Source organism: Engraulis encrasicolus, chromosome 16 (assembly GCF_034702125.1).
Source record: "Engraulis encrasicolus isolate BLACKSEA-1 chromosome 16, IST_EnEncr_1.0, whole genome shotgun sequence".
Taxonomy (NCBI): Eukaryota; Metazoa; Chordata; class Actinopteri; order Clupeiformes; family Engraulidae; genus Engraulis; species Engraulis encrasicolus.
Window position 1 is genome coordinate 1952370 of NC_085872.1, and position 25074 is coordinate 1977443.

The 25074-nt window shown below is 42.8% G+C and overlaps 2 protein-coding genes across 2 annotated transcripts; both read left to right on the forward strand.

Moving 5' to 3' along the window:
* Window positions 1–802: 802 nt before the first annotated feature.
* On the forward strand, window positions 803–12512 carry LOC134465928 (leucine-rich repeat LGI family member 2-like). Its single transcript, XM_063219829.1, has 9 exons — window positions 803–1361; window positions 2986–3199; window positions 3452–3523; window positions 3778–3849; window positions 3942–4013; window positions 4133–4204; window positions 4914–5083; window positions 6168–6332; window positions 10541–12512. The coding sequence occupies exons 1-9, from the start codon at window positions 803–805 to the stop codon at window positions 11356–11358; spliced, it is 2214 nt and encodes a 737-aa protein (XP_063075899.1). The 3' UTR covers window positions 11359–12512.
* A 983-nt stretch (window positions 12513–13495) lies between these two features.
* Window positions 13496–22617, forward strand: nansa (N-acetylneuraminic acid synthase a). The gene is made up of 6 exons (XM_063218233.1): window positions 13496–13753; window positions 18897–19112; window positions 19534–19633; window positions 20324–20478; window positions 20858–21124; window positions 22160–22617. The coding sequence occupies exons 1-6, from the start codon at window positions 13622–13624 to the stop codon at window positions 22367–22369; spliced, it is 1080 nt and encodes a 359-aa protein (XP_063074303.1). The 5' UTR covers window positions 13496–13621; the 3' UTR covers window positions 22370–22617.
* Window positions 22618–25074: the final 2457 nt, after the last annotated feature.

A 25074-nucleotide genomic window follows, 5' to 3' on the forward strand; every position in this document is an offset into this window, starting at 1 on the left:
GACCTCATCATCCTCCCCACGCCTCCCAACCTCATCATAAGCCTGACAACGCTCCCCTTATTATTAAAAAATAAAATGGAATAATGTCCCTCATAGCAACAATGCACTGCCCCCTCTCAGCTGTCTCCTTCCCAACGCCCCCTAAGGCCGTCCAACGCCCCCTGGGGGGCTGTAGAGCCTCAGTTGAGAAACACTACCCCTGAGGGGCTGTAGCACTGGGGGGCTGTAACACTGCCCTAGTTGATGGTGTTCCCTGTTTCCTGTGCGTGTGTTCACATGTAGCCTACCTGTTTGGATTTTCTTCTGTTTGCAATGGTTTGATTTATTATATATTTGTGTTTGCTGTGACTGATTAAATTTGGTCAGCAGTGAGCGTGACTCGTGTGCTTGCATGATGAGCCCCTTGAGCCCTAGCCTGGCGACGCCATCCTAATGTAGGCTACTCCACCCAAAGACAACAGTCGGCTTTCGCCCAGGCTACTTACCCTGTTTCCTGGTATACTGTAACCTGGTTCTCACTCGATGGTTGTTACCAGGCTAGGTATACTGCCCCCTGCTGGTAGTCCTCAGCCCAGTTAAAGGATAACTTCTGCTAATTTCTACATGCAGTTGTAATACTCACACTGGGCTACCCTGGATTTGTCAGTGCCTGAGATTTTTTTTTTTCCTTCAGCCTTTTCCCAGACCCTGGCCATTGTAATGGGGGCAGAGTTTGTTTGTATTTTTTTAACATCTTGATTTATTCCCAATATCATCCAAAAGGTTATGCAACATTAGCAGACAACTATCACCCCCCTCCAACATGGCCAACCTGCACCAGGCGTGTAGGCAAACAGCTAAGAAACTGAAGGTGCCCTGTCCAGCACTCACCCCTCGGCCAAATGCTCCCAACTGGACAGACGCTTCCTCCCCCGGACCACCCAGACGCTGCTCGTATTTCCTGATGATAGACAACTTAACCAAGTCAAGGAAGAGCCGGAACTCGGCACGAGTCCCCATGCACGGTTTTACCATGCTGGACATGGACTGGATGGAAGAGAAGGGGTGGGGCCACATGCCCTTGTGGAACCCTAGCTCAGTCCAGTCAGTGGCATTGGCATTGGCATGGCTCCCACACCTCTCACTCACCTCTGTGCTGTGGGAGAGGACATACAGAACAAGTGCGCCGCCGAAACCTCAACAGGTTCCTTGCGGCTTATCTGACCGAGCTGGAGGAGGACATGTCTGCGGCAATGCTGGAGGGAAAGCCAACAAAGGAGATACTGTATGGACGGAGATTTGGACTGTGACCGACCTCATCCTCCGGGTTTCCAGATGCTCGGCCCAATCGGCGGGCAAAACCCTCAGACTTACAGTGGTGGGTCAGAGGAGCCTCTGGCTAAACCACTCTATGATGGCCAACAATGACAAGTCTGCGTTACTAAAACAGGGGGGCAACTGCCATTCCGACATACCTCCACACTTTTTCATACCGCCATTCCGACACCAAGTTAGCCTACTCATAGGGAGCTGTCCACGCGCGAGCGTACACCTTCATTGGTGTGTCCGGAGCTGTCCACGTGTGTGGTGCTGAAATATGCGTATGCATGCTCCGAATGAAGTACACAGTAAATTCTGCAGTGCTCATTTAACACTTAAAGAGTTCATTTGAGTCCATTTGGACTTAAATGAACTCTGTAAGTGTTGAATTAACACCACAACATTTACTGTGTATGAAGAAGATATATCCTGTATCTATGAGAGGGGGAGCGAAGTCACCGACATTCGATTAACTATTTGCAATCTGATCACTTTCCCCCCTTAAATCCCACTCCCAATCCGGGTCACGGCACCACTGTGACGAAGGTCTTCCTGGATGGGTCGTCCCCCTCGGGACGCGAACCTGCGACCCCATAAACTACATCGGTTCGAAATGGAAATGATAGTATGATGCACAGGGCAAATCAAATGGATGGAGGAAGACAATCCTGAGAGCAGAGGGTATACAATCCTGAGAGCAGAGTTGTATAGTAACAAAGTAGAAAATACTTACTGAAATGCAGTGTACTTAAGGTTGTTCCTCTTGCTTCACTAGGCCTACATGTAGGCTAATTGTATTTCACTAAACTGTAGTTATTGATGAACATTTTGAAATATCTGAAATCCAAGTAGTCTAGAAAATAATTTGATTAATCCACAAAACAGTCTATTGCTTGGCATAGTAAATTGTGATCAATTAATGCTTGACATAGGATGTAGGCCTAAAACGTAAAGGTGCACCATGTAATATTATTAGTGGTTCATTTCCAGAATCCATGCTGCCCATTCACAAGTGTTACCTTTATAACATATACAGTACTTACCACCGTCATCAAATTCTAAGTATTCAATACGACTGACAAGATTGCACTTTCCATATGCTACATGAAAATATCTTGTCCATGGTCCGCCATCTTTATATCCAGAAATAGGCCTAGATGTGTTTAGCTGCAAAACATGTGCTTTGGTCATACTAGTAAACATTGGTTTATTATTCATAAAATATTAATGAAAAGATCAAATGTGGCAATAGGCAGCATGGTTTCAACGGTGCATATTTGCAATACCTACTCTGGCCACCCTGCGCCACCATCTTACACGGTGCACCTTTAAGGGTTCAGGGTTTCACTTGGCCACCCCCTGGCACCCCCATAACAAAACCATGCGAACCTAGCATTTTTTCTCTCTTCTTCAACTAGCGGGAGTTGCACCATAGGTGGTAGACTACATTAGTCGTTAGGCTTACTCTTATTTATCGTAGGCCTATATAGGCTATTTTTCCTGTACCCTACGTGGAACGGACGAATCACTGCTTTACCACACTCCCATCGCTGCAGTACCACTAATGAGGTAATCGCAAATAGCTAACTGCATCTGAAGCTGCTGAGGTCAGACATCCCGAAAGTGCAGCAGAATTCCACTGTGCGCAACGGGACAAAGCACTCGCTGATTTTCTTATCTTGACAGGTGCAAAAGCAGCCCACGACGGCACTGAAATGTTACCAGGATTTATTTTCCGGAATTCTTTGTGCATAAGTTTTACGCTCCTCTGCTTATCCCAGACGGCACTTTCCAAACGCGTTTTCAAATGTCCTTCTGGCTGCACCTGCTCCAAAGATTCAATTATTTGCGTGGCTTCATCGGTCATCCCCCGCACGATTCCTAATGATATTAATTCTCTGTAAGTACACCAGGATTATATTGTCTCATGTTCAACACATCCACCCGAGATTTTTCGATATTGTGATATTGTGACCTTATACAATAACCTCTGCTAAGCATGTCTGTAGCTATTTAATCTTTATTGTGCTCATTATGTAGGCTATGTAGGCATTAGGAAGGCCTACAATTTCACAACCAGGTTGACTATTCATTTCTATGAAATGCACATAATTTCACATGTATTTGACATTATACACTGTGCCATTTGCAGGAGCATTGTAAATGGCAGCTTTCCAGAAATCAAGGAGGGGATGTTTGCTCTGATGCCTTCACTGCAGTTACTGTAAGAGACAACGCCAGTTTCCCCTTTCAGTTTTCACTTAGAGCTGAGCCTATTTCGTTGTCTAGTTCTATGCCCTGAATTATGTGAACTAGCGTAGATAAAATATGGATGTCAAAAACAAACGTCCGTCCGTGTGTGCGCGTGCGTGCACGCATGTGCGCTTTGACATGAAAGGGTAACATGCCTCTCTAGCTGCAAGGCATTAGGCCTACCCCTTCGACATGCATTAACAACTCTAATTTGTTTATTTCAAGGCTGCTGAATTCCAACGCACTCTCATCCATTAAAGATGATGCCTTCACTGGGCTTCCGCATCTGGAGTATTTGTAAGTGTGTGTGTTTCATACTCTGTCAAAGGGGAACAGAAACACATTCAATGTTGTTCTACATCATTTTTTCATCTACCCCCCCACCACAGATTTATTGAAGGCAACAAAATTGAGACAATAAACAAATATGCGCTTAGAGGTCTTCGTGATGTTACCCACCTGTGAGTAGCCCATGGGTTTTACACACCTAAACAGCCCAAAATGTCTGTGCACACCACTATAGCATCTAAGGCAACACATTTTGTTACTATTCTTCCTTTCATGTTGCTATACCTAATAGGTCACTTGCCAACAACAACTTGAAAACACTCCCCAAGGACCTGCTCCTGGGTCTAGATTCTCTGATAGAGTTGTAAGTACAGTATGTATCACTTGTGTGTATGTTGTTTCGGTAACGCTTTAGAATAAGGTTCTTCTAATAAGCGCTTATAGTCACTAGTAAGCAGGTAGTAATACCCTTACAAGTGCCCAATAACATGCTTATTAACTTTGTTAACATCTTATAAGCTGCTTATTATGTGTTTATAGTGGTTTATTTTTTTAGTCTTATTATCGGTACACATATCCATCTTGATATGCTGACTAATTAGATATGGAGGTGTCGCGAAAAAACTAAATTTTCAAGATGGCTGCCATGTGTACCGATTTTCATGCTTTTACTCAAATAAAGGTACTCATCAGATGTTAACGTTAATAAGCATGTTAAGCATAATAAGCATAAGCATAGTTTTTTCGCGACGCCTCCATATCTAGTATTAGTCAGCATATCAAGATGGATATGTGTAGGCCTACCGATAATAAGACTAAAAAAATAAACCACTATAAACACATAACAAGCAGCTTATAAGATGTTAACAAAGTTAATACGCATGTTATTATGCACTTGTAAGGGTATTACTACCTGCTTACTAGTGACTATAAATGCTTATTAGAAGAACCTTATTCTAAAGCGATACTGTTGTTTCTGTAATTTTTTGCTGTTTTATCTGTATACCATTTAAATATAGTTTTCAGTTTTGTGGTAATTTCAACCTCTGGGGCTTTCTTCTCTATTTCAACAGGGACTTGCGTGGTAATGTGTTTGAGTGTGACTGTCAGGCAAAGTGGCTGATAGACTGGTTGAAGCAATCCAATGCCACAGTCTCCGATGTGTATTGCGCTGGGCCAGGGGATCGCAAGGGCATACGCCTGAAGGATGTCCCTGATCAGCAAAAGGAATGTCTCTCCACAGGTATCAGAACAACAGATGCTTGTAGATGATACAGCACTGAAATTATGTACGTTGGCATGTACCAGTAACAGAGTTTAGTCGTTTTTTAGAGTTTCAATCTTAAGAAACATTAAAAATGAGCAACCACATCCAATGTACACTCACCGGCCACTTAATTAGGAACACCTCTCTAGTGCTGGGTTGGACCCCCTTTTGCCTTCAGAACTGCCTGCAACAATACACAGGTAGGCTGTGGCATTCCAACAAAAATAAATTGGTACTAATTGGCCCAAATTGTACTAAGAAAATATCCTTATGCCATTATATCTCCAGCCTGAAACATTGATGTAATGCAGGGTTGACCCATGTTTTCATGTTGATGCCAAATTCTGACCATTCCACCTGAGTGTTGCAGTAGATATCAAGACTCATCAGACCAGGCAACATTTGTTCAATCTTCTAGTGTCCTTTTATGGTGAGCCTGTGAAAATTGCTGCCTCATTTTCCTGTTCTTTTAGCTGACAGGAGTGGCACCAAATGCGGTTTTCTTCTGCTGTAGCCCATTTGCCTCAAGATTTGATGTGCTGTGCAATCAGAGATTCTCTTATGCATACCTCGGTTGCAATTAGGTTATTTGACTTAATATTGCCTTTGTATCAGCTCAAACCAGTCTGTTCATTCTCCTCTGACATCCGCCATCAACAAGGCATTTTTGCCCACAGAATCACAGCTCACTGTATTTTATTTTCTATTTCGGACCATTCTTTGTAAACCCAAGAGATGGTTGAGTGTGAATATCTCAGTAGATCAGTCTTTTCTGAAATACTCAAATCAAGCCCTTTCGACACTAACAGCCATGCCATGTTCAAAGTCATTTGAATAGTCTTTCTTCCCCATTATGATGCTCGGTTTGAACTGCATCAGATCATCTCGACCATTTCTACATTCATAAATGCATTGAGTTGCCAGGATGTGATTGCCTGATCAGAAATTTGCCAATTTGTTATAACATGTGTTCCTAACATGTGGCCGGTGAGTGTATTTGGCTTGCCATTGTAGTTGATGATGCATTGTGTGACTTTTTTCCCCTTATGTTATATCTCAGACTTTGTCCTTCACCAAACCCTGGCAACACCATCCATGTCGGCTGACATCTTCTCTTATAAAGAAGACATCTATGTGGCCATGGCTGTACCAAATTCAGACAGTTGTGTGGTTATGGAGTGGGATCACATTGAAATTCAATTCAGACCTTTCGACACCATTACAGGTTTGTTGCAGTGTTAATTTCGTCAACCATGACTATGACTAAAATATTTCGTCAAAGCCCTTTTTTGATTTTCGTCATTTAGACTAAGACTAAGACTAAATTGGGAAGGCAATGACTAAAATATGACTAAGACTAAAATTGATTTTCGTCATTGTGACTAAGACTAAGACTATTTTTTTTAACTGCTGACTAAATTATCACTGGTGTTAAATAAAATAGAGAAAAAGAGAACCAGTGTGTGAAGAAGCTTCATTCTGCACAGTGTGATATATGTTAAAAAGAGAAGCAATGTGTGGAGAAGGTTTATTCTGTACAGTTAATGATATATGTTAAAAAGAGAAGCAGTGTGTGGAGAAGTTCTATTATGTACAGTGTTGACTAAAATGACAAAAAATTGACTAAGACTAAAATTGATTTTCGTCATTTAGACAAAGACTAAGACTAAATTGGGAAGACAATGACTGAAATATGACTAAGACTAAAATTGATTTTCGTCATTGTGACTAAGACTACGACTAAATAAGAAAAAGCTGACAAAATTAACACTGGTTTGTTGATGAACATGCACGTACAGCTGAAATCAGGGTGAAAAGTAACACCCTTTTTACATTTTTACATTTCTGCCTGAATTGGTCATAAAATATGGTCTGATCTTTAGGAAAATCATAAGAAGGAACAAACAGTGTCTGCCACCCAAGTAATAACATGTTATCACATTTTAATTGACCATAAGATGTGATCATTCTAAAGAGAGGTAGGACTAGTACACCCTTGGATAAGGATCCTTCAAAATATAATTAGAGAAATTCAGACTAGCTACACTATTAGTAAAGCAACATTAACATTTAATTTAGTGTATGTAGGGTTCTATTACAAACTTACTAGTGTTGTGAAGTGGCAATATGATACAAATTAAAACACAGCCACGTAGCAATTGTTGGGTACCCTAACTAGCCAGATGACTGTGTTTGCATGTTGGCATTTTCATATAAATTCTGTCCATGTTTGAATACAAAAAGGATAGAATGAGCACATAGCGATCGCGTACCCCCACTTTAAAAATCCCCATTAGGACTGGCACTTCCAAACTTAAGAGAGTATTTTACTGCAGCTCAAATCCGTCCACTATTGAATTGGTGCTGTACTAACTTTGTTGCTCATTGGAAAGATATAGAAACAAATAGTTACACTTGCCCTATTCAAACGTTTATTGGTGAGAGGACGCTCCCCCTCCAAGTTAGGCAAGAGATGGATCCAATAACATCATTTACTTTAGATACATGGCACTCTGTCGTAAAACGCTTAAAATTTGATGATGGGCTAGGCCTTTTAAAATGGATTGCACATGACAAGAAATTTACTCCAGGATCCATTGACACAACGTACAAATACTGGGTAGACAAAGGTAAAACTGCAATGTGTACCATTACAAAGGAGGGGAATATGATTAGCTTTCAAGAAATGAAAGACGTATTTGGTCTAGCAAATGCAGACCTATTTAGGTATCTGCAAGTGAGGGACTACTACCTAAAAGAGATTAAAAAAGATGAGGTGCATCCCCTCATTAACATATTTGTAACATCCTACCAGAGATTTACCCCCAAAGCAATCTCAAAACTATATCTATGTATATTGGGAAGTGGGAAGCACTCCACAATATACGTCAAATCTAAATGGGAGAAAGAAATTGAGGAAGAAATTCTAGATGAGACCTGGTTTGATATGAGAAATCATCAAACTACAACACATTCACATAAATGGAGGGAATTTGCTTGGAAAAATCAGATCCGTTTTTTTATCACTCCCCAAATAACAAGCAAGCAGACCTCTCAGCAACTACAATGCTGGAGAAAATGCAGAGAAATGGCACCACATCACACACACATTTTTTGGAGTTTCAAGACACTAGACACATTTTGGCGTCAGGTACATGAGGTCTTGTGTGGGGTTTTGGGTTACAATGTCCCTTTTACTTGCAAGATTCTTTATCTTGGGCACTTGGAAGAATCTGTATCTTTTGAAGACCAATATTTGGTTAAAATACTTCTCATTGCAAGCAAAAAGTCCATTACAAAAAACTGGTTGAAACCGGACACACCAAGTAAAGGGCAATGGGTTTCTATAATTAAGGAAATTCAAGGGATGGAAAAGATGACATACAAATTGAAACTGAAAGAAACTGGGTGAAATGGATACATTATACAGAAATGTGAACGCAATGTAATTTTTATACTTCATACCATAGTTAGTAAACACCCCATTGTTAAATAGGCCCATCCTTAATGTTCTTGTATTTTTTTTTGTTAACTTATTTTTGTTAAAAAATCATCTGTTTTATTTTACTTTAGTATAATATATTTGAATATATACATGTACGTAGATTAAGTATATTAAGCTACCCATTGTATGAAGAATAAACATGTATGTAAATGTTATTTTTTATTTGAAGTGGAACATCAATATAAATAAAGTTTAAAAAAAAAATCCCCATTACACTACTGATATACATTTACTGTACCCTGTTACACATTGTGTGACAGTGAAATTTCAAATGCTGACTTAAACCCAAACTTACATGTAATGTTTCTTTGTAGATCCCTATGTTTGTGTTGCCCCATATGAAAATGAGAACATGCAAACACAGTCATCTGGCTAGTTAGGGTACCCAACAACTGCTACGTGGCTGTGTTTTAATTTGTATCATATTGCCACTTCACAACACTAGCAAGTTTGTAATAGAACCCTACATACACAAAATTAAATGTTGATGTTGCTTATGTTGCTATATATATATATGAAGGGTTTCATTGCAAAACGGTGTATCCACCATTTTTGACTTTTGCATTTTATTATTGGAAATTACTGTTCAGAGGTCTGATCACCTTTGTGTGAATTCTTCCCATTCAAATGTTTTGAGAACATGCTTTTTAAACCTATATAAAATGCATTTTGCAATGCAATGGAATGCCCAAGACAAAATTTCCCAACATTCAACAAAATGGAGATACACCGTTTTGCAAATAAACCCTTCATATACAGCTCCAGGCCTTTTTATTAGAATACCATGAAAAAGTTGATTTATTTCCATAATTCCATCAATAATGCTAAACTGTCATGGATTGTAGATTCATGGCCCAGTTTTTTAACTATTCCAATCATTATCTTTTTTTATATATATATACGTTGGACTTCCAGCTCAAAAAACCCATGAATTGGGGAATTCGCATTATTAGAATATTGTTATAAAATCAAATTTTTCTTCATCAAAATTCGGGTCACATTAAATCAGTTGAAATTTGGTACTTCCTACATAACATGCAATGGTCAATACTTGGTTAGGACATTCTCTGTCTTCATAATGGCCATGATGCGTTTAACATTGAAGTCAATGGCAAAACAGTGCATGGGAGTTATGGAAGCCCAGATATCCTTGATGCTTTGCTGTCAGCTGTTCGTGTTTGTTGACCTGGTGCCCCACACTTCACTCTTCAATATACCCTGTAGATTTCCATGCCACGTTTTGGTGTTAACTCACCAGTTTAATTCTAACTCAACAGAAATAAAACCCCATTCATTTTCAATGGGGTTTAATTTCTGGTTATTTAGAATTAAACTGGTGAGTTAGCGCCAAAACGTGGCATGGAAATCTACAGGGTATATTGAAGAGTGAAGTGTGGGACACCAGGTCAGCTATACAAAAACAGCTGACGGCAAAGCATCAAGGATATCTGGCCTTCCATTACTCCCATGCACTGTTTCTGCCATTGACTTCAATGTTAAACGCATCATGGCCGTTATTATTAATAATATTAAGACAGAGAGAGTCCTAACCAAGTATTGAACATTGCATGTTGTGTAGAAAGTACCAAAGTTCAACTGATTTGATGTGCACTGATGTGAAACAAATTTTGATGAAGATAATTGTGATTTTATTACAATATTCTAATGATGCGAATTCCCCAATTCATGGTTTTTTTGAGCTGGAAGACCAAAATGTGTAAACATAAACAATTTAATGATTGGAATAGTTAAAAAACTGGGCCATGAATCTACAATCCATGACAGTTTAACATTATTGATGGAATTATGGAAATAAATCAACTTTTTCATGGTATTCTAATAAAAAGGCCTGGAGCTGTATATATATATACATTTCAAAGGGTGCGTACAATAACAGTAATGTTACCTCTATTTTCTGATGATTACAGGGCGATCTATCGTTGGATGCAGATCTGTTGTGATTGATGACCAGGCTTTTGTCATTGTCACTCAGCTCTTTGATGGCTCCCATATCCACAAATTTGAACCACAGCAGAATAAGTTCACAAAATTTCAAGTTGTTGAAGCAGGCAACATTTCTAAGCCTAATGATCTTGAAGTCTTTCAGATCGGTGATGAGTGGTTCTTTTTAGTTGTGGATAGTTCTAAAGCTGGGTTATCCACACTGTACAAATGGAATGACACAGGATTCTACCCATACCAGTATCTTCACGAGTGGTTTCGTGACACAGATGCAGAATTTGTTGACATAGACGGTAAGGCGCACCTCATTCTGGCAAGCCGATCGCAAGTTCCAGTTATCTACCAATGGAATAAAGCTACCCAAAAATTTGCTTTACTCACTGACATCCCTAATATGGATGATATTGTTACAGTTAAATCGTTTCATGTGAATGGGGATTTGTATTTGGCCATGGCATGTTACATTGGTGACTCCAAAGTACTGCACTGGACTGGCAAACAGTTTGTAGAAGTCCAGGCATTCCCATCTCGAGGTGCCATGGTCTTGCAGCCTTTCAAGTTTAAGGACCAGCAATTCCTTGTTTTGGGAAGCGACTATTCTTTCTCGTTAGTGTACCGATGGGATGCAAAGGACAAAGGGTTCATCAAGTTCCGGGAAGTTTATGTGCAATGGCCACGCTCTTTTACGGCTCTGTCAACAGACCAAAGGGATTTTCTGTTGGCTACAAGTTTCAAAGGCAAAACCAAAGTATTTGAGCATATCCCAGTCGATAATAGCTTGTAAGTCCAAAGATGCCCCCCTAACAATTCAAGCTGACATGCCACTGTATGCCTCAAAATATTGTCATGAATCAATACACATGTTAAACTCTCTTTGCCTGATACAATGATTTTGAATGTCTTTTTAGGGTGATGTATAACTCTTTAAACCTGAAATGTTTCCAGGTCCACCGCAGTGGGTGGGATAGAGTGAAAAACCTTGAGCTTCACCTTGACCTTAATTTTATTTTTATACTGCTTTGTTAAAAGTCTTCAGGTGTGAAGATCTGGGAAATGGTTTAAGTGCCCAAAAGCAGACAGGAAAGCAACATGAAATGAACAAGTGAGATGATTGCTATGGGCATAACTTTGGCGCATAGCGTTAATTCTGTAAATGTAGGGTTTTTCTGTATTTTTTTCAGTTTATCTCAGAAACATAATGAACGCCAATGCTCATGCTGATATAGATATCTATAACTTGAAACATAAGGGGGGTAAGACCAGCTATACAAGATTTTCTGGGATTATAGGAGCTTCCAAACCGTTTCTGAGCATGCATGAATGCTATACAATATATTAATAATGAAATGTCAAGATATCATGCCACTTGTAGTACACATGAAATCTCAAAATAATAGCTCAAGTCTCATCAGTGAATGAGCGTTACCTCCAAATGCTTAACCCAATGACGGGCTACATGTTCTATTTACTTTACACATTCCAGTTGATTCAGTTAATATGGAAGAGACAGACATGATTGACGAGACAGACATAGAAAGCTCCATAAACTGTTTTTACTGTGTGCTATTTTCTTTAATGACTTGTCTTTGCTTCACATTGACATGTAATTATTGTGCTAAAATCTCAGGAAAAGCAAAACAGAAACAGTTTAATCTTGTTATTTTAACATATATCCCCTTCAACACTGTAGCAAATATTAATGCTGCTATAAAGCTGGAGATTATGCCTTTTCATGTTTTGAGGAATGTTCGGAATGTAGGCCTATAGTTTACCACTAATCCAAAGCTTGGTACTTTAATTTTAGAGTTAATGCCTTCCCTTATAAACTGCTATGCATACTGATAGCCGTCCACGTGTGTGAGGATAAGGAATAAAGATACATTTGTCTATGCATACCATATGCAGATGTAGAGGCAACCCATATGTATCCAGTTCACAATAAAGGCTGCAAAACTAAAAACATTCTTGACTGTTTTGTGACCGGGAGGTACACTGAAGTACTTTTGGATGTGAAGTTGTTTTCTTAATAGTTGATGTTGTACCAAATGGGTGGGATTTAAAGGTGCACTGTTGTGTAGGATGGTGGCCAGAATAGGTATTGCAACTATGCTGCTCATTGAAACTCTCTACTGCCGAATTTGATCTTTCCGTGAAAATAATAAATTAATATTTACTAGTATGACCGAACTAAAAAATGTCCTTCTGGAAATTCAATGAGAAGATCAACCTATATGAGAGGTGCAGTTTTCCCAGTCATAATGCTTAAAATTTGATCGTGGTGGTAAGTATTTGTGAAAAAGGTCATGTGTGAATGGGCAGCATGAATTCCGGAAAGAAACTATTACAATTACACAGTTCAACTCTACTGACAAGACGTAGGCCTAGGCCTAAATGTAGATGCCTACTAAAACTATTGTACAGATGTTCAACCACAGTAGAAATGCCTACATAAATGCCTATCTTAGGCCTACTGGTTGCATACCTCTTCCTGAAATTTCTTTCTGCATATGCCATTGGTGTGTGAATGTACAGAGGCTACATTATTTTAGGTAACCAAATGAATCACACCCAATTGCACATGTTGAAAAGTATTGCACGGGAAGGAACTGATTGATTAGTGATTACAGATAGGCCTATACTAAAATGTATTGTGTTTTAAGAATGATGAAAGGTGCCAAAAATATGTTTCATTTGGGAAGACAAGTCAACCAATGCAAGTACACATCCCAGTATCTGGAAACTCTGTTGGGACTTGTCAGCTTCCCTAAACGTCATAACCTTCACCATGACTAGGCTTATGGAACTGCATTGTGCATGACATTTGATGTCAGATGATGCGGTTGTTGATGTCGTGTCTGGCACAAGGTGGCGCCACAGCGCAAAAAGAACCCGGTAAAACAACACGGATATCCGGTCTCTCTACCGGTTGTTGAATGTGTGTCGTGGAACTGAATGAATCCACATCTCAGTCAGTCATAGTTGTATTCCAGCACTTCTGAACGTTGTTCAGTGATTTTTCCCCCAACAATTATTTCAACATCTGAAGTATGCCTTCTAAATTCGAAATTTGTCCTGGAAGAATGATCGGGGGTCAACATCCTTGCTTCATAATTGCCGAAATCGGGCAAAATCATCAAGGGGATATTGAAATCGCCAAGAAAATGATCAAACTGGCAAAGGTAAGCTACACAATGCTCATATTACTATTTGAGTACTTAACATTGTCAGTATGTGTCTCAGGACGAATGACTGCCGTTTAACATTATCAAACGACTAAAATAAACCCTTGCATCCCCAATGTAAATGAACTCAAAATGATTGTGGATATCATCATTGTGGAGGTAGCGCAGGGGTTCTCAAAACTGTTTTGGGCCCGGTGTGGTAGGTTTTGTGATACGCAAAGGCATGTACATCTGCTTGTAGGCTACGGAAAGCGATGTGGGACAAATGTATGGCAGGAACCGAATGTCAACATAAACAGAGAGATTACACAATCTTAGATATGGTCACCAAATGTTTTGGGGCTGTCATTTATGTTAGACCTACACTTTGGAATTAGATCAGTCTTGTTGTTACACAGATATATTTGATTTTTCTCAACTGTACCCTGTACTCAACTGTGCAGTCTAGATACAGGGCGCCAGGGCAGATCAGAATTCCTTTGTGTATCACAAAACCTACCAAACCGGGGACCCCTTTAGGTAGGCCTAGGCTTTTTTGCCCTTTGGGAATCACTGTTCCTTAAGCCTACTCATCATGGAATGTAACCTATTGTGGTGCTTTCTCAACTGACATAATTCACTTAATCATTTGTGTATTCGGTTATATGTTATGCTGTTCGTCATCTCCACTGTTCTGTTCACTTTATAGTCGCGGTCCCTTTAAGAGTTCCGATGACGTTTAATGTTGCCGGCTTTTCTGTCATGCGCGGCGCCATGTTTTTAGTCAGTTACAATAACTTAATAAACGCGACTCACAGAGTCTTAATGTGAGAAGTTGTACGGCTCGTTTTCTTCGCCCTAAGGCAACTTCCACACTGGTGACCCCCGACGTTTGCTTACTGGACGTATCCAGATCGACATGACCGCCAACGCTGTGTCTCTCAAGCTCCCCGAGTTCTGGGAATCCTCTCCCTCAGCCTGGTTCGCTCAAACTGAGGCACAGTTTGCCTTGCGTCAGATAACCGCCGACGAAACGCAATACTACTACGTGGTGTCTGCCCTCGGAAGTTCTACGGCGTCGAGAGTGGTGAGCCTTCTTAAACGTCCTCCTCTGACAAGGAAATATCAAACTCTGAAGGAAAAGTTGCTGAAAACTTTCGAACTGTCTGACACTGAGAGGGCAAGTAGACTTTTCTCTCTTCAAGGGCTCGGCGATAGCAAGCCCTCAGAGCTAATGGACCGAATGCTCGATCTGCTTGGCGACAACAAGCCAGATTTCCTTTTCCTCCACCTTTTCCTGCGCCAGCTGCCTGCTCATGTGAGAGCTGCTTTGGCCAACACTGCCAGCACGGATTGCAGAGAACTGGCCGCTGAGGCTGACAAGTGTTTCCTGGCTAGTCAACAACAACCCTGTGCAGCTGCTCTCCTCCCTGCTGGTGCTGTATCTGATGTTCTGGAGGATGATCACCTGCTCATCGCAGCAGCGGCCCCGCGTCGGCAGCAGCCTTCTGGTTTGTGCTACTACCATGCCAGGTTTGGCTCCAAGGCCAAGCAATGCCGTTCTCCATGCAGCTTCAATGGAACGGGAAACGCCAAGGCCGGCGCTCACTAGTGGCCGTGAGCGTCGGCCATGCCGGCAGGCTACTCTTCATCCACGACTCCATCTCCGGCCGGCGATTCCTCTGCGACACAGGGGCACAGCGGAGTCTACTGCCTGCTTCACAGGTGGACGTGGTGGCAGACACCCACGGCCCCCCCATGGAAGCCCTATCCGTACGTACGGCACTAGACATGTTGAACTGTGTTTTGGAGGGCAACGCTTTTAGCTGGGACTTTGTGACAGCCAAGGTTGCTGTTCCCCTCTTGGGTTCAGATTTTTTGTGCGCATATGGACTGTTAGTGGACGTTAAAAATCAGCGCTTGATCGACGCCGTCACTTTCTGTTCTTATGCCTGCGCGCTCAGCGACTCTGACGCAGTACACCTCTCCAGCCTGCTCTCTGTCACGACAGTTTCCAACGCCTGCTCGCCGAGTTCCTGCACTCACTCAGCCCACCTTCTCCTCTTCCACGGCCAAGCACGGTGTCGAGCACCACATCGACACTACTGGCCCGCCTGTATACGCCCGCGCTCGACGCCTCGAGCCGAACAAGCTTGCCGTGGCCAAGACGGAGTTCGAGTCCATGGAGCGCTTGGGGATTGTGCGACGCTCCAACAGTCCTTGGGCCTCCCCCCTGCATCTAGTCCCCAAACCTGGAGGGGGCTGGCGTCCTTGCGGGGACTACCGACGGCTGAACGACGCGACAACGCCCGAGCGACGCTACCCAGTGCCCACATCCAAGATTTTTTCAGCACACCGGCTGGCAAGCTCATTTTTTCCAAAGTGGACTTGATCAGAGGATACCATCAGGTGCCCGTACACCCTCTCGACATCCCAAAGACAGCTGTGATCACGCCATTTGGTTTGTTTGAATTCCTGCGCACAACCATTCGGGCTCAAGAAACGCTGCTCAAACTTTCCAACGGCTCATGGACTCTGTGTTACGGGATCTGCCCTTTGTGTTTGTGTACCTTGACGACATCCTTGTGGCCAGCACATCACCTTCAGAACACCTTTCGCACCTTCGCACTCTGTTTGAGCGGCTTACCGAGCACGGGCTCATCATCAATCCGGCCAAGTGCGAGTTCGGCCTGGTCCACCATAGACTTTCTGGGGCACAGAGTCACGAAGGACGGGATCGTTCCTCTTCCCTCGAAAGTGGAGGCCATCACCGCTTTCCCACGCCCAGTAACCATCAGAGCTTTACAGGAGTTCCTGGGCATGGTGAACTTTTACCACCGTTTTTCTTCCCAGGGCCGCCCAAAACCATGCGACCCTTGTATGAAGCTCTGAAAGGCGGCAAGCCTAACACACTGTGGACTGGAGCCCGGAGAGAGACAAGGCTTTTGCGGACGCCAAAAACAGCCCTGGCTAAGGCCGCCATGTTGGCCCATCCCGCCTCCTCCGTCCCGATTGCACTGACCACGGACGCCTCTGACTACGCGGTCGGTGCGGTCTTCGAGCAATGGGTGGGTGACGCTTGGCAACCTCTCGCCTTTTTCAGCAGGCAGTTGCGTCCCAGTGAACGGAAGTATAGCACCTTCGACCGAGAGCTACTGGTGTTTACCTGGCCATCCGTCACTTTCGTGCACTGCTGGAGGGACGCCAGTTCACTGTCTTTGTGGACCACAAGCCGCTGACTTTTTGCCATGTCCAAAAGTCACTCAGCCATGGTCTGGTAGACAACAGCGGCAGCTCACTTACATTTCCGAGTTCACTACGGACATTACACACCTCTCTGGCAAGCACAACCCTGTCGCTGACTGCCTCTCCCGTGCTCTTGCGGCGCCGGTCCACCTCGGCCTGGACTACAGCGGCATGGCAGCAGAGCAGGCCGCGGACCCAGGAGTGCAGGCTCTTCGCTCATCTGTTACTGGACTACAGCTACAGGATGTGACGTTCGACGAGGCTGGCACTACTCTGCTCTGTGACATCTCCTTGGGCTCTCCTAGGCCTGTGGTACCTGCGAAGTGGAGGCAGCCTGTTTTTGACACCATCCATGGCCTCTCACACCCAGGAACCAAGGCCTCAGTCAAGTTGGTGTGTCAGCCAAGTTCGTGTGTGCGCGGACTGAAAAAGGACGTGAGGGGCTGGGCGCGCACCTGTATGGGGTGCCAGCGTGGCAAAGTACACCGCCACACCAAAGCGCCACTGAACAGTTTCAGGTGCCAGAACGACGTTTCGACCACGTCAACATCGACCTAGTTGGCCCACTTCCACCCTCGCACGGTTACACTCACGTGCTCACTATGGTCGACAGGACGACGAGGTGGGCTGAGGCTGTTCCACTGTCATCAACAACAGCAGCTGATGTGGCACGGGCATTTATTGGCACCTGGGGTGTCCACGTTTTGGCACCCCATCGGACATTTCCTCAGACCGAGGCGCTCAGTTTACCTCTGAGCTTTGGAACACTATCGCAGGGAGCTTGGGGGTTAAACTCCACCGCACCACGGCCTACCATCCCCAGAGTAATGGCCTCTGTGAACGTTTTCATAGGTCACTGAAAGCCTCTCTACGTTCTGGCCTGAAGGACTGTTCCTGGGCTGACAGGCTCCATGGGTCATGCTGGGCATCAGGACTGCACCTAAGGAAGACCTCCAGGCCTCCTCCGCGCGAACTGGTCTATGGGCCAGCCACTACGGGTCCCCGGGAGTTTGTCCCCAACACCACGAGCCCTTGGTCGGCCACACTCCAGCGCTCCACCCTGTTGGACAATGCCAGGTTGTTTGCTCCACTTCCTACCTCCCGCCACTGTTTACCGAACTCTCACGTCCCCAGTGGCCTTCAGTCTGCTGGATATGTTTTTATTCGAGTGGATAGCCACCGCGGACCTCTCCGTCCGCCTTACGAGGGCCCTTTCCGCGTTGTGGAAACGGGGGACAAGCACTTTGTGGTAGACATTGGAGGCAGGCATGAATGTGTATCTGTGGACCGCCTTAAACCAGCTCACCTAGATCTGGCCAGGCCTGTCGAGTTGGCGCAACCCCCGAGACGGGGACGGCCTCCGACTAGGCCCCCTCTTCCCATCCCTCCTGCCCCTCGGCCATGCCGCAGGGGTGGCCTACTGACAGACACAGAGGGGGCAGTTCCGCCTTCTCTCATTCAGCGGAGCCGCACTGGGCGTTTGATTCGCCCCCCACGCCGTTGATGAACTAACTTATTATTCTTTTTTTCTTTCAGGTTCTCTCTTAATGTGAATTCTGGGGGGGCATGTGTGGTGCTTTCTCAACTGACATAATTCACTTAATCATTTGTGTATTCGGTTATATGTTATGCTGTTCGTCATCTCCACTGTTCTGTTCACTTTATAGTCGCGGTCCCTTTAAGAGTTCCGATGACGTTTAATGTTGCCGGCTTTTCTGTCATGCGCGGCGCCATGTTTTTAGTCAGTTACAATAACTTAATAAACGCGACTCACAGAGTCTTAATGTGAGAAGTTGTACGGCTCGTTTTCTTCGCCCTAAGGCAACTTCCACACTATAACATAATTTAAGAATAACTTGACCGGTGAGAGAGGAACATGGCTCAGTCTACTGAAAATGCTCTTTTGATTTTGTAGGAAGCTGGGGCAGATTGTGCCAAATTCCAGAAGAGTGAGCTTGAATTCAAGTTCAATAAACGAGCACTGGACCGACCATACACCTCTAAACACTCTTGGGGAAAGACATACGGAGAACACAAGCGTCATCTCGAGTTTAGTCATGAGCAATACAGAGAGCTGCAAAAATATGCCAAAGAAGTTGGCATTTTCTTCACCGCATCTGGCATGGATGAGGTAAAGTGCTAGTGTGTCCCACTATACCTATGGTTGTAACTACCATTGAAGACACAGAGGTCATGTCCTCTGTATTTTTTTTTTCAGTAATGTAAAATGTATCTATGATGAAAATTGATATATGAGCAACAATGATAAATTCAGTCTGTAGGCCTATACGCCACCCCCATTTATCCTCAAGGCAGTGATTAATTAAGACAAACTTATGAGTTTGACTGAAGTGTTTGAATAATTCTAAATGTACAGTATGCAGAACAGCACACAGTATTTGACCTCGGTATTTGAAAATGTCTGGTTACGGCCCTGACTATACCTACCTCATTTATTTGTATTGATCAGCTCAAGTGGCTTGCATCTGTCTGGGCTAGAAAAATGAGTATACTGAGTCAAACATTTACTGAAACTGGCTTTGTAATTTCAGATGGCGGTGGAATTCCTTCACGAGTTGGATGTTCCCTTTTTCAAAGTTGGATCTGGAGATACTAATAACTTTCCTTACCTTGAAAAGACAGCTAAGAAAGGTCAGAAAACATTTACTTGTTAAGGTGAAAGGTTTTTTGGACATTCAACCTCAGTTTAAGGGTCAGTGTAATGTCCAGACATATTAGAACAGCATTATTTTTATGCCCTCCATCAGTTTTGTGTGTAAATGTCTAATCACACTGTATTGTTGAAAAATGAGGACAAGTGCTCCTGTAGTTTTGCAGCTTTGAAAATAAAATGACTAAGGCTGGGACTGGTTGTGATTAATAATTATCTTTGATTAATAAACTTAAATTAATCAGTCTCCATTCCAAGTCACATGTATTGCAAATCGTGCAAATAAGTTTGTATACCACTGAAACACCTTTGATGCTGATGGTAAATTGACAAAAATACAAAGCAAGTAGCAGCCGTAACAGTTGCATTTAACTATTGTTTTCTGTATTCCAAAGGGATTCAAGCTCCAGAAAGCTAGCACCGAACAGATATTTTTCACATTATAAAGCTTACATTGTTCATTTGTTGCTTTTCGACTGTTGACACACAAAAATGGAACTTTTGAGGAAAATATTATATCCGTAATCATGAATGATTAACTACAACGCCTCTGATTAATTGTTTTTAATCAAGTTCCACCTTTTAATAAATAGAAAAGTAGCAACTGCAACTACACAGCACCATTTGCATTAACGGCCAATGTCACCTTTAGCATCTTCTTGTTGTCACAGGGAGACCCATGGTGGTGTCAAGTGGAATGCAGTCCATGGAGACGATGCGTCTCGTCTACCAAACAGTGAAGAAACACAACCAGAACTTCTGCATTCTTCAATGCACCAGTGCCTATCCCCTTGAAGCTGAGGATGTAAACCTGCGGGTCATAACTGTGAGACATTGTGCATATTGTTTATAGCAGGGATGGGCAACTTTCATGATAAGGAGGGCCCTGATTTATTGTTTCAAGAAGGAGGCTGCACCTTGCATAGCAGTGTTTTTTATTGCAATAAAACACTGCTATGCAAGGTGCGTCCTCTCGCTTGAAACATTGAATTTAATATTTGGGCCAGCACCCTCAGATTAAGAGTGACGCCTGCTCCAAGTGGAAAATTGATCATTCCTGATTAATACCATGATTTATTGCAACATGATATTTTCTGTAATTCTTAGCTCTCCAGTCCCGATATCCATAACCTCATATCAAAGGCAGAAATGTTTCAGTACATAGTATATTTAGTAATGACAGATAAATAATTTCCCTAACACAGGAATACCAAAAGGAGTTCCCAGACATCCCAATTGGATATTCGGGTCATGAGTCAGGAACCTGTGTCAGCCTGGCTGCAGTAGCACTTGGTGCAAAGGTGGTTGAACGCCATGTGACCCTTGACAAGACCTGGAAAGGCAGTGACCATGCGGCCTCGTTGGACTTCACTGAATTGGGGGAGCTGGTGCGGTCCATCCGCACAGTGGAGAGGGCTCTGGGCTCAGGCATTAAACAGATGCTTCCTTGTGAGGTGCCTTGCCATGATAAGGTGGGTGTTCATCATGTACAGCAGTGTTTCTCAACGGGTGCGGTACAGTCCCTCAGGGGGCGTTGGGGTGCCATTTGGGGATTTGCCAGGATTAAATGCATCTTGTGAAGTTGGGTCCACTGAGATCATGGAGGACTAAGGTCAGGGAAGGTCTTAGCAAACCTCCATTAATGTAAAAAAAATGCAGAGAATGCCGAGATTATGGCAACTGCTAACATTTGGCTGTGTGGAACCGTTATAAGATGCCACCTGTGCAGCAAATCCAGTCATGAAATGTCCTTTCTCCTAAGTATTTCACATTCAACTGTCAACTTTATTATGAGACAATGGAAGCTTTTGGGAACAACATCAATTCAGCCACAAAGTGGTTGGCCACGTAAACTGATGAAGTTTGGAGCTCGGTGACAATTTACTGTGCAGAAAGTCAACCACCCCTTTGCACTATCGGGCCTCAGCATCCGCTGACCTTTTCTCCATCAGTTTACGTGGCCTACCACTTGATGGCTGAATTGCTGTTGTTCCCAAACACTTCCATTTTCTCATAACAAAGTTGACAGTTGAAAGTGAAATACTTACCGCAGAAATACACCAGCGGCGATGCGATTCAAGCGACAGAGTGTAGCAGCAAGTGATACAAGCGATTGAGGAGACCAGAGTATGTCCGTACAGGCAAAAGGCAAAGCCTTCAAGCATTCCCATTGGCTGTGGTTACTGACCTCTATACAGTCATTGGCTGTCGCGGCTTGTCGCCAAACCGCGTCATAGAAAGTTGAAAAGATTTCAACTTCAAATTGTCGCACTCGTCTCGCAAATCGCTCTAGTCTCCAGAATCGCTTTTGTCTCCAGAATCGCTTTTGTCTCTCGACTCAATAAAAAAGTCAATTACTTCCGTCGCTCGACTCGCTAAGATCGCCGCTGGTGTATTTCTGCGGTTAGGATGCCACCTGTGCAGCAAATCCAGTCTTGCAAAACTTGTGGTTGATTTGGTCACTGTAGTTGGACTGATAGTACATGTTACCCCTCTCTCAATTGCAGCTGGGCAAGTCTATTGTGGCTAAAACTGCCATTCCAAAGGGCAGTGTGCTAACACTGGAGATGATGACGGTGAAAGTGGCCGAGCCGAAAGGGGCACCACCAGAAGATATCTTTCAACTAGTGGGCAAGAAGGTGACCGCTGATGTGGAAGAGGATGAAAGCATCACTGAAGACATTGTTGACCACTACGGGAAAAAGGCCAAAAGCTGAGGCAGAAGTATCAGAGAACCCCACTTATATGGCCGTCCAACAGTGTCATGCTTTCTTTTTATTATGTTCAATAATGAAAAGTGTTGATCCAGCTCTCTCAATTCTGTGAGCGAGGGCAAAACTGTACACTTTCACTGAATATTGTGCCATTACGCCTTCTGTGTTGTAACAACTTTTATTCCAAAGTGTGTTGCTCATCAAGGTTGTACACTGTTGTCTGATGAACACTATTACATTTTTAAATACCATTGGCTGACTGTGTAATTTGTTGAAAACTCTAGCAGTGCAGACGTAGGTTGTACTTATGAGGTCCACCAGTTTAGGTCTTTAATATTGTTTTAGGGCCCTTTCACACTTGGTCCAGCATTTAAGCAAACTCAGATCTGTGACAATTTTCTGTGCTTATGCGAACGCTCGATGCATACCCATACCCATACCCCTCAGAAGTGAACCGTACTGAGACTGTACTGGCTCACGTGCTCTCAGTATGGGTAGCTATCCCAATTCTGGACAACTAGTGTTGCACCTATACCTGACTGTCCGTATCGGGCAACACCGATACTAATCTGTTTGAAATATGTATACAGTGTATATGAAGAGCTGCATAGGCTACAAATTGAATGTAACATCATTGCTATCGTGGATTTGTCAGGCTGCTTACTACCTTTGTGAAACAGGAAAAAGACTAATAGTGCAGGTTCAATTGTCTCAAAAATAAGGTTTAGGAACATTTCATAGATTTTTCCAAATTGTGTTTTTTATCAACTGCAGACCCCATAGTCTTCCGATCCACCTGTTTCCAATTTTTTTCTTAAGTGGAAACGCCCAAAATCCAAGATGGCTGATATATGGTCATATTCTTACACAACTGAATGTAACTGAAAGAAACATGTCATATACCTTTTTGGAATTGGTGTTTTTATATTTCTTACACCTCCTGAACACAAAACAACCTGTTTCTCTAACCCCCCTTAAGTTTTAGTACCAAAATCCAAGATGGCTGACATGACATAGCATAAATTATATATTTGGTGTTTTAAGATCTCTAAAGTCATTGTTTTTTCTTGTATTTGTAATATTCATGATGGATAAAGGACTGTTCAGTCAGCCCTTACATGAACTTCATTCAAAAATTATTAAGTCTGTTGTAAAAATTCAACATGACATCAGAAAAGGCATTGAACTGCTCTTTATAATATGACCAGTTAATATGTCTTATCCTATTTATTTGTTAGACCCCCATCTGAATACAAAACATCTTGTTTCTATTTTCCCTTTAACTTTTAGTAGCAAAATCCAAGATAATAGCAAAATAAGGACATTTAGGTGTTTTAAGGTCTATAAAGCCATTCTGCAGTATTGTACGCCTATTAGTAATATTTTGATAGGCACATAACTGTCATTACATGAAATATTATCAGCATTTATCTCATATTTTGCCAAAATTCAACATGATGTCCAAATATCCTAGATCTCATCTATATCTGAACAGACCCCTGACCTCAATAGCATAGCAGCAGGTGGAGCCAGTGTGATTTATGACAGGAGTGGAGCTCTCTTTCCATTCTCGTGATGCTTCAGTCTCAGAGGAAGACCATCTGAAATTTGGGGTGACACACCATAAATGTTGTGCGCAAATGTTGGCTTCCAATTGGCCAGTTGAAGAAAAGGGCCAGTTGCCTCCAACTAAACTCCCTAGACTGATCAGGAAGCACAAGAAAACCCTATCAATTAATTTCATAGAACAACTATCCAGAAGAATGGTTCCACGGATTAATATATAGAGAATACTGTAGTATCGTTGAGGCAGACAGTTTACATTCACACTTGTGCCACCTATACTTCATGATGCCAAAGGTCTTACAAAGGTACGACAGTGTGGCCATAGGGTCATGGGTGTGCACTGACTGTCATAAGAGTCTAATTCTGTGAGCAGAGAGCATGGCAAGATTGTTGGAATTGGATGAATGCAGCATCCCAGCCCGAACATTTGGTTTCAAAGCCTTCAGGTAAGCCGAAGCCAACCCTGAAGCAACTTTGTAGGCCTTGGTCTTGACATAGGCAGCCAAACCAGTGCATATGCAAATGGGGGGGGGGGGGGGGTCCTAGAAGTAAAAAAAAAAATGCTGAATGGATAAATCTATATGAAAAGTTCCTAAACTTGCAACTGAACCCGCACTATAACAATGTACAAAGTGAATCCAGTAGAACTTTTTAAATACCTCTGATATAAAATAACTAAGTTCAAGGCTGTGTTGTGTCATATGATCATCTGTAAAAGGTATCGGTGCCCTATTTGTTGGTACTCGCTGATACCGATACCACCACCACCATTTTAGTGCAGTATCGGGCCCCCGAGCGATACTTAATCGGTATCAGTGCAACATTACTGACAACAGCAGTTTGATTCAATAACTCGCAAAAGAGAAATTCAAAGGTCATTTTGTCATTTGCAATCAGGATGTTGAATTGGAAAAGGTCCCCCAAGAATTGTTGTGGGCTAGGCTGACATTGATTCGGGAGGCCACAAATCAGAGAAGGGAGTTAGGATACTGGAATGTAGGCCTACCTTGTGTAATCATCAGCCACTTTAGGAGGGCTCTAGAGGATCAGGTGTGATAAAGAGGACTGACAGCCCGCAAAACCTATAACCAATTCAGCTAAACGTATAGCACAAAAACTGCTTTGCACTCAAACTGCAATTT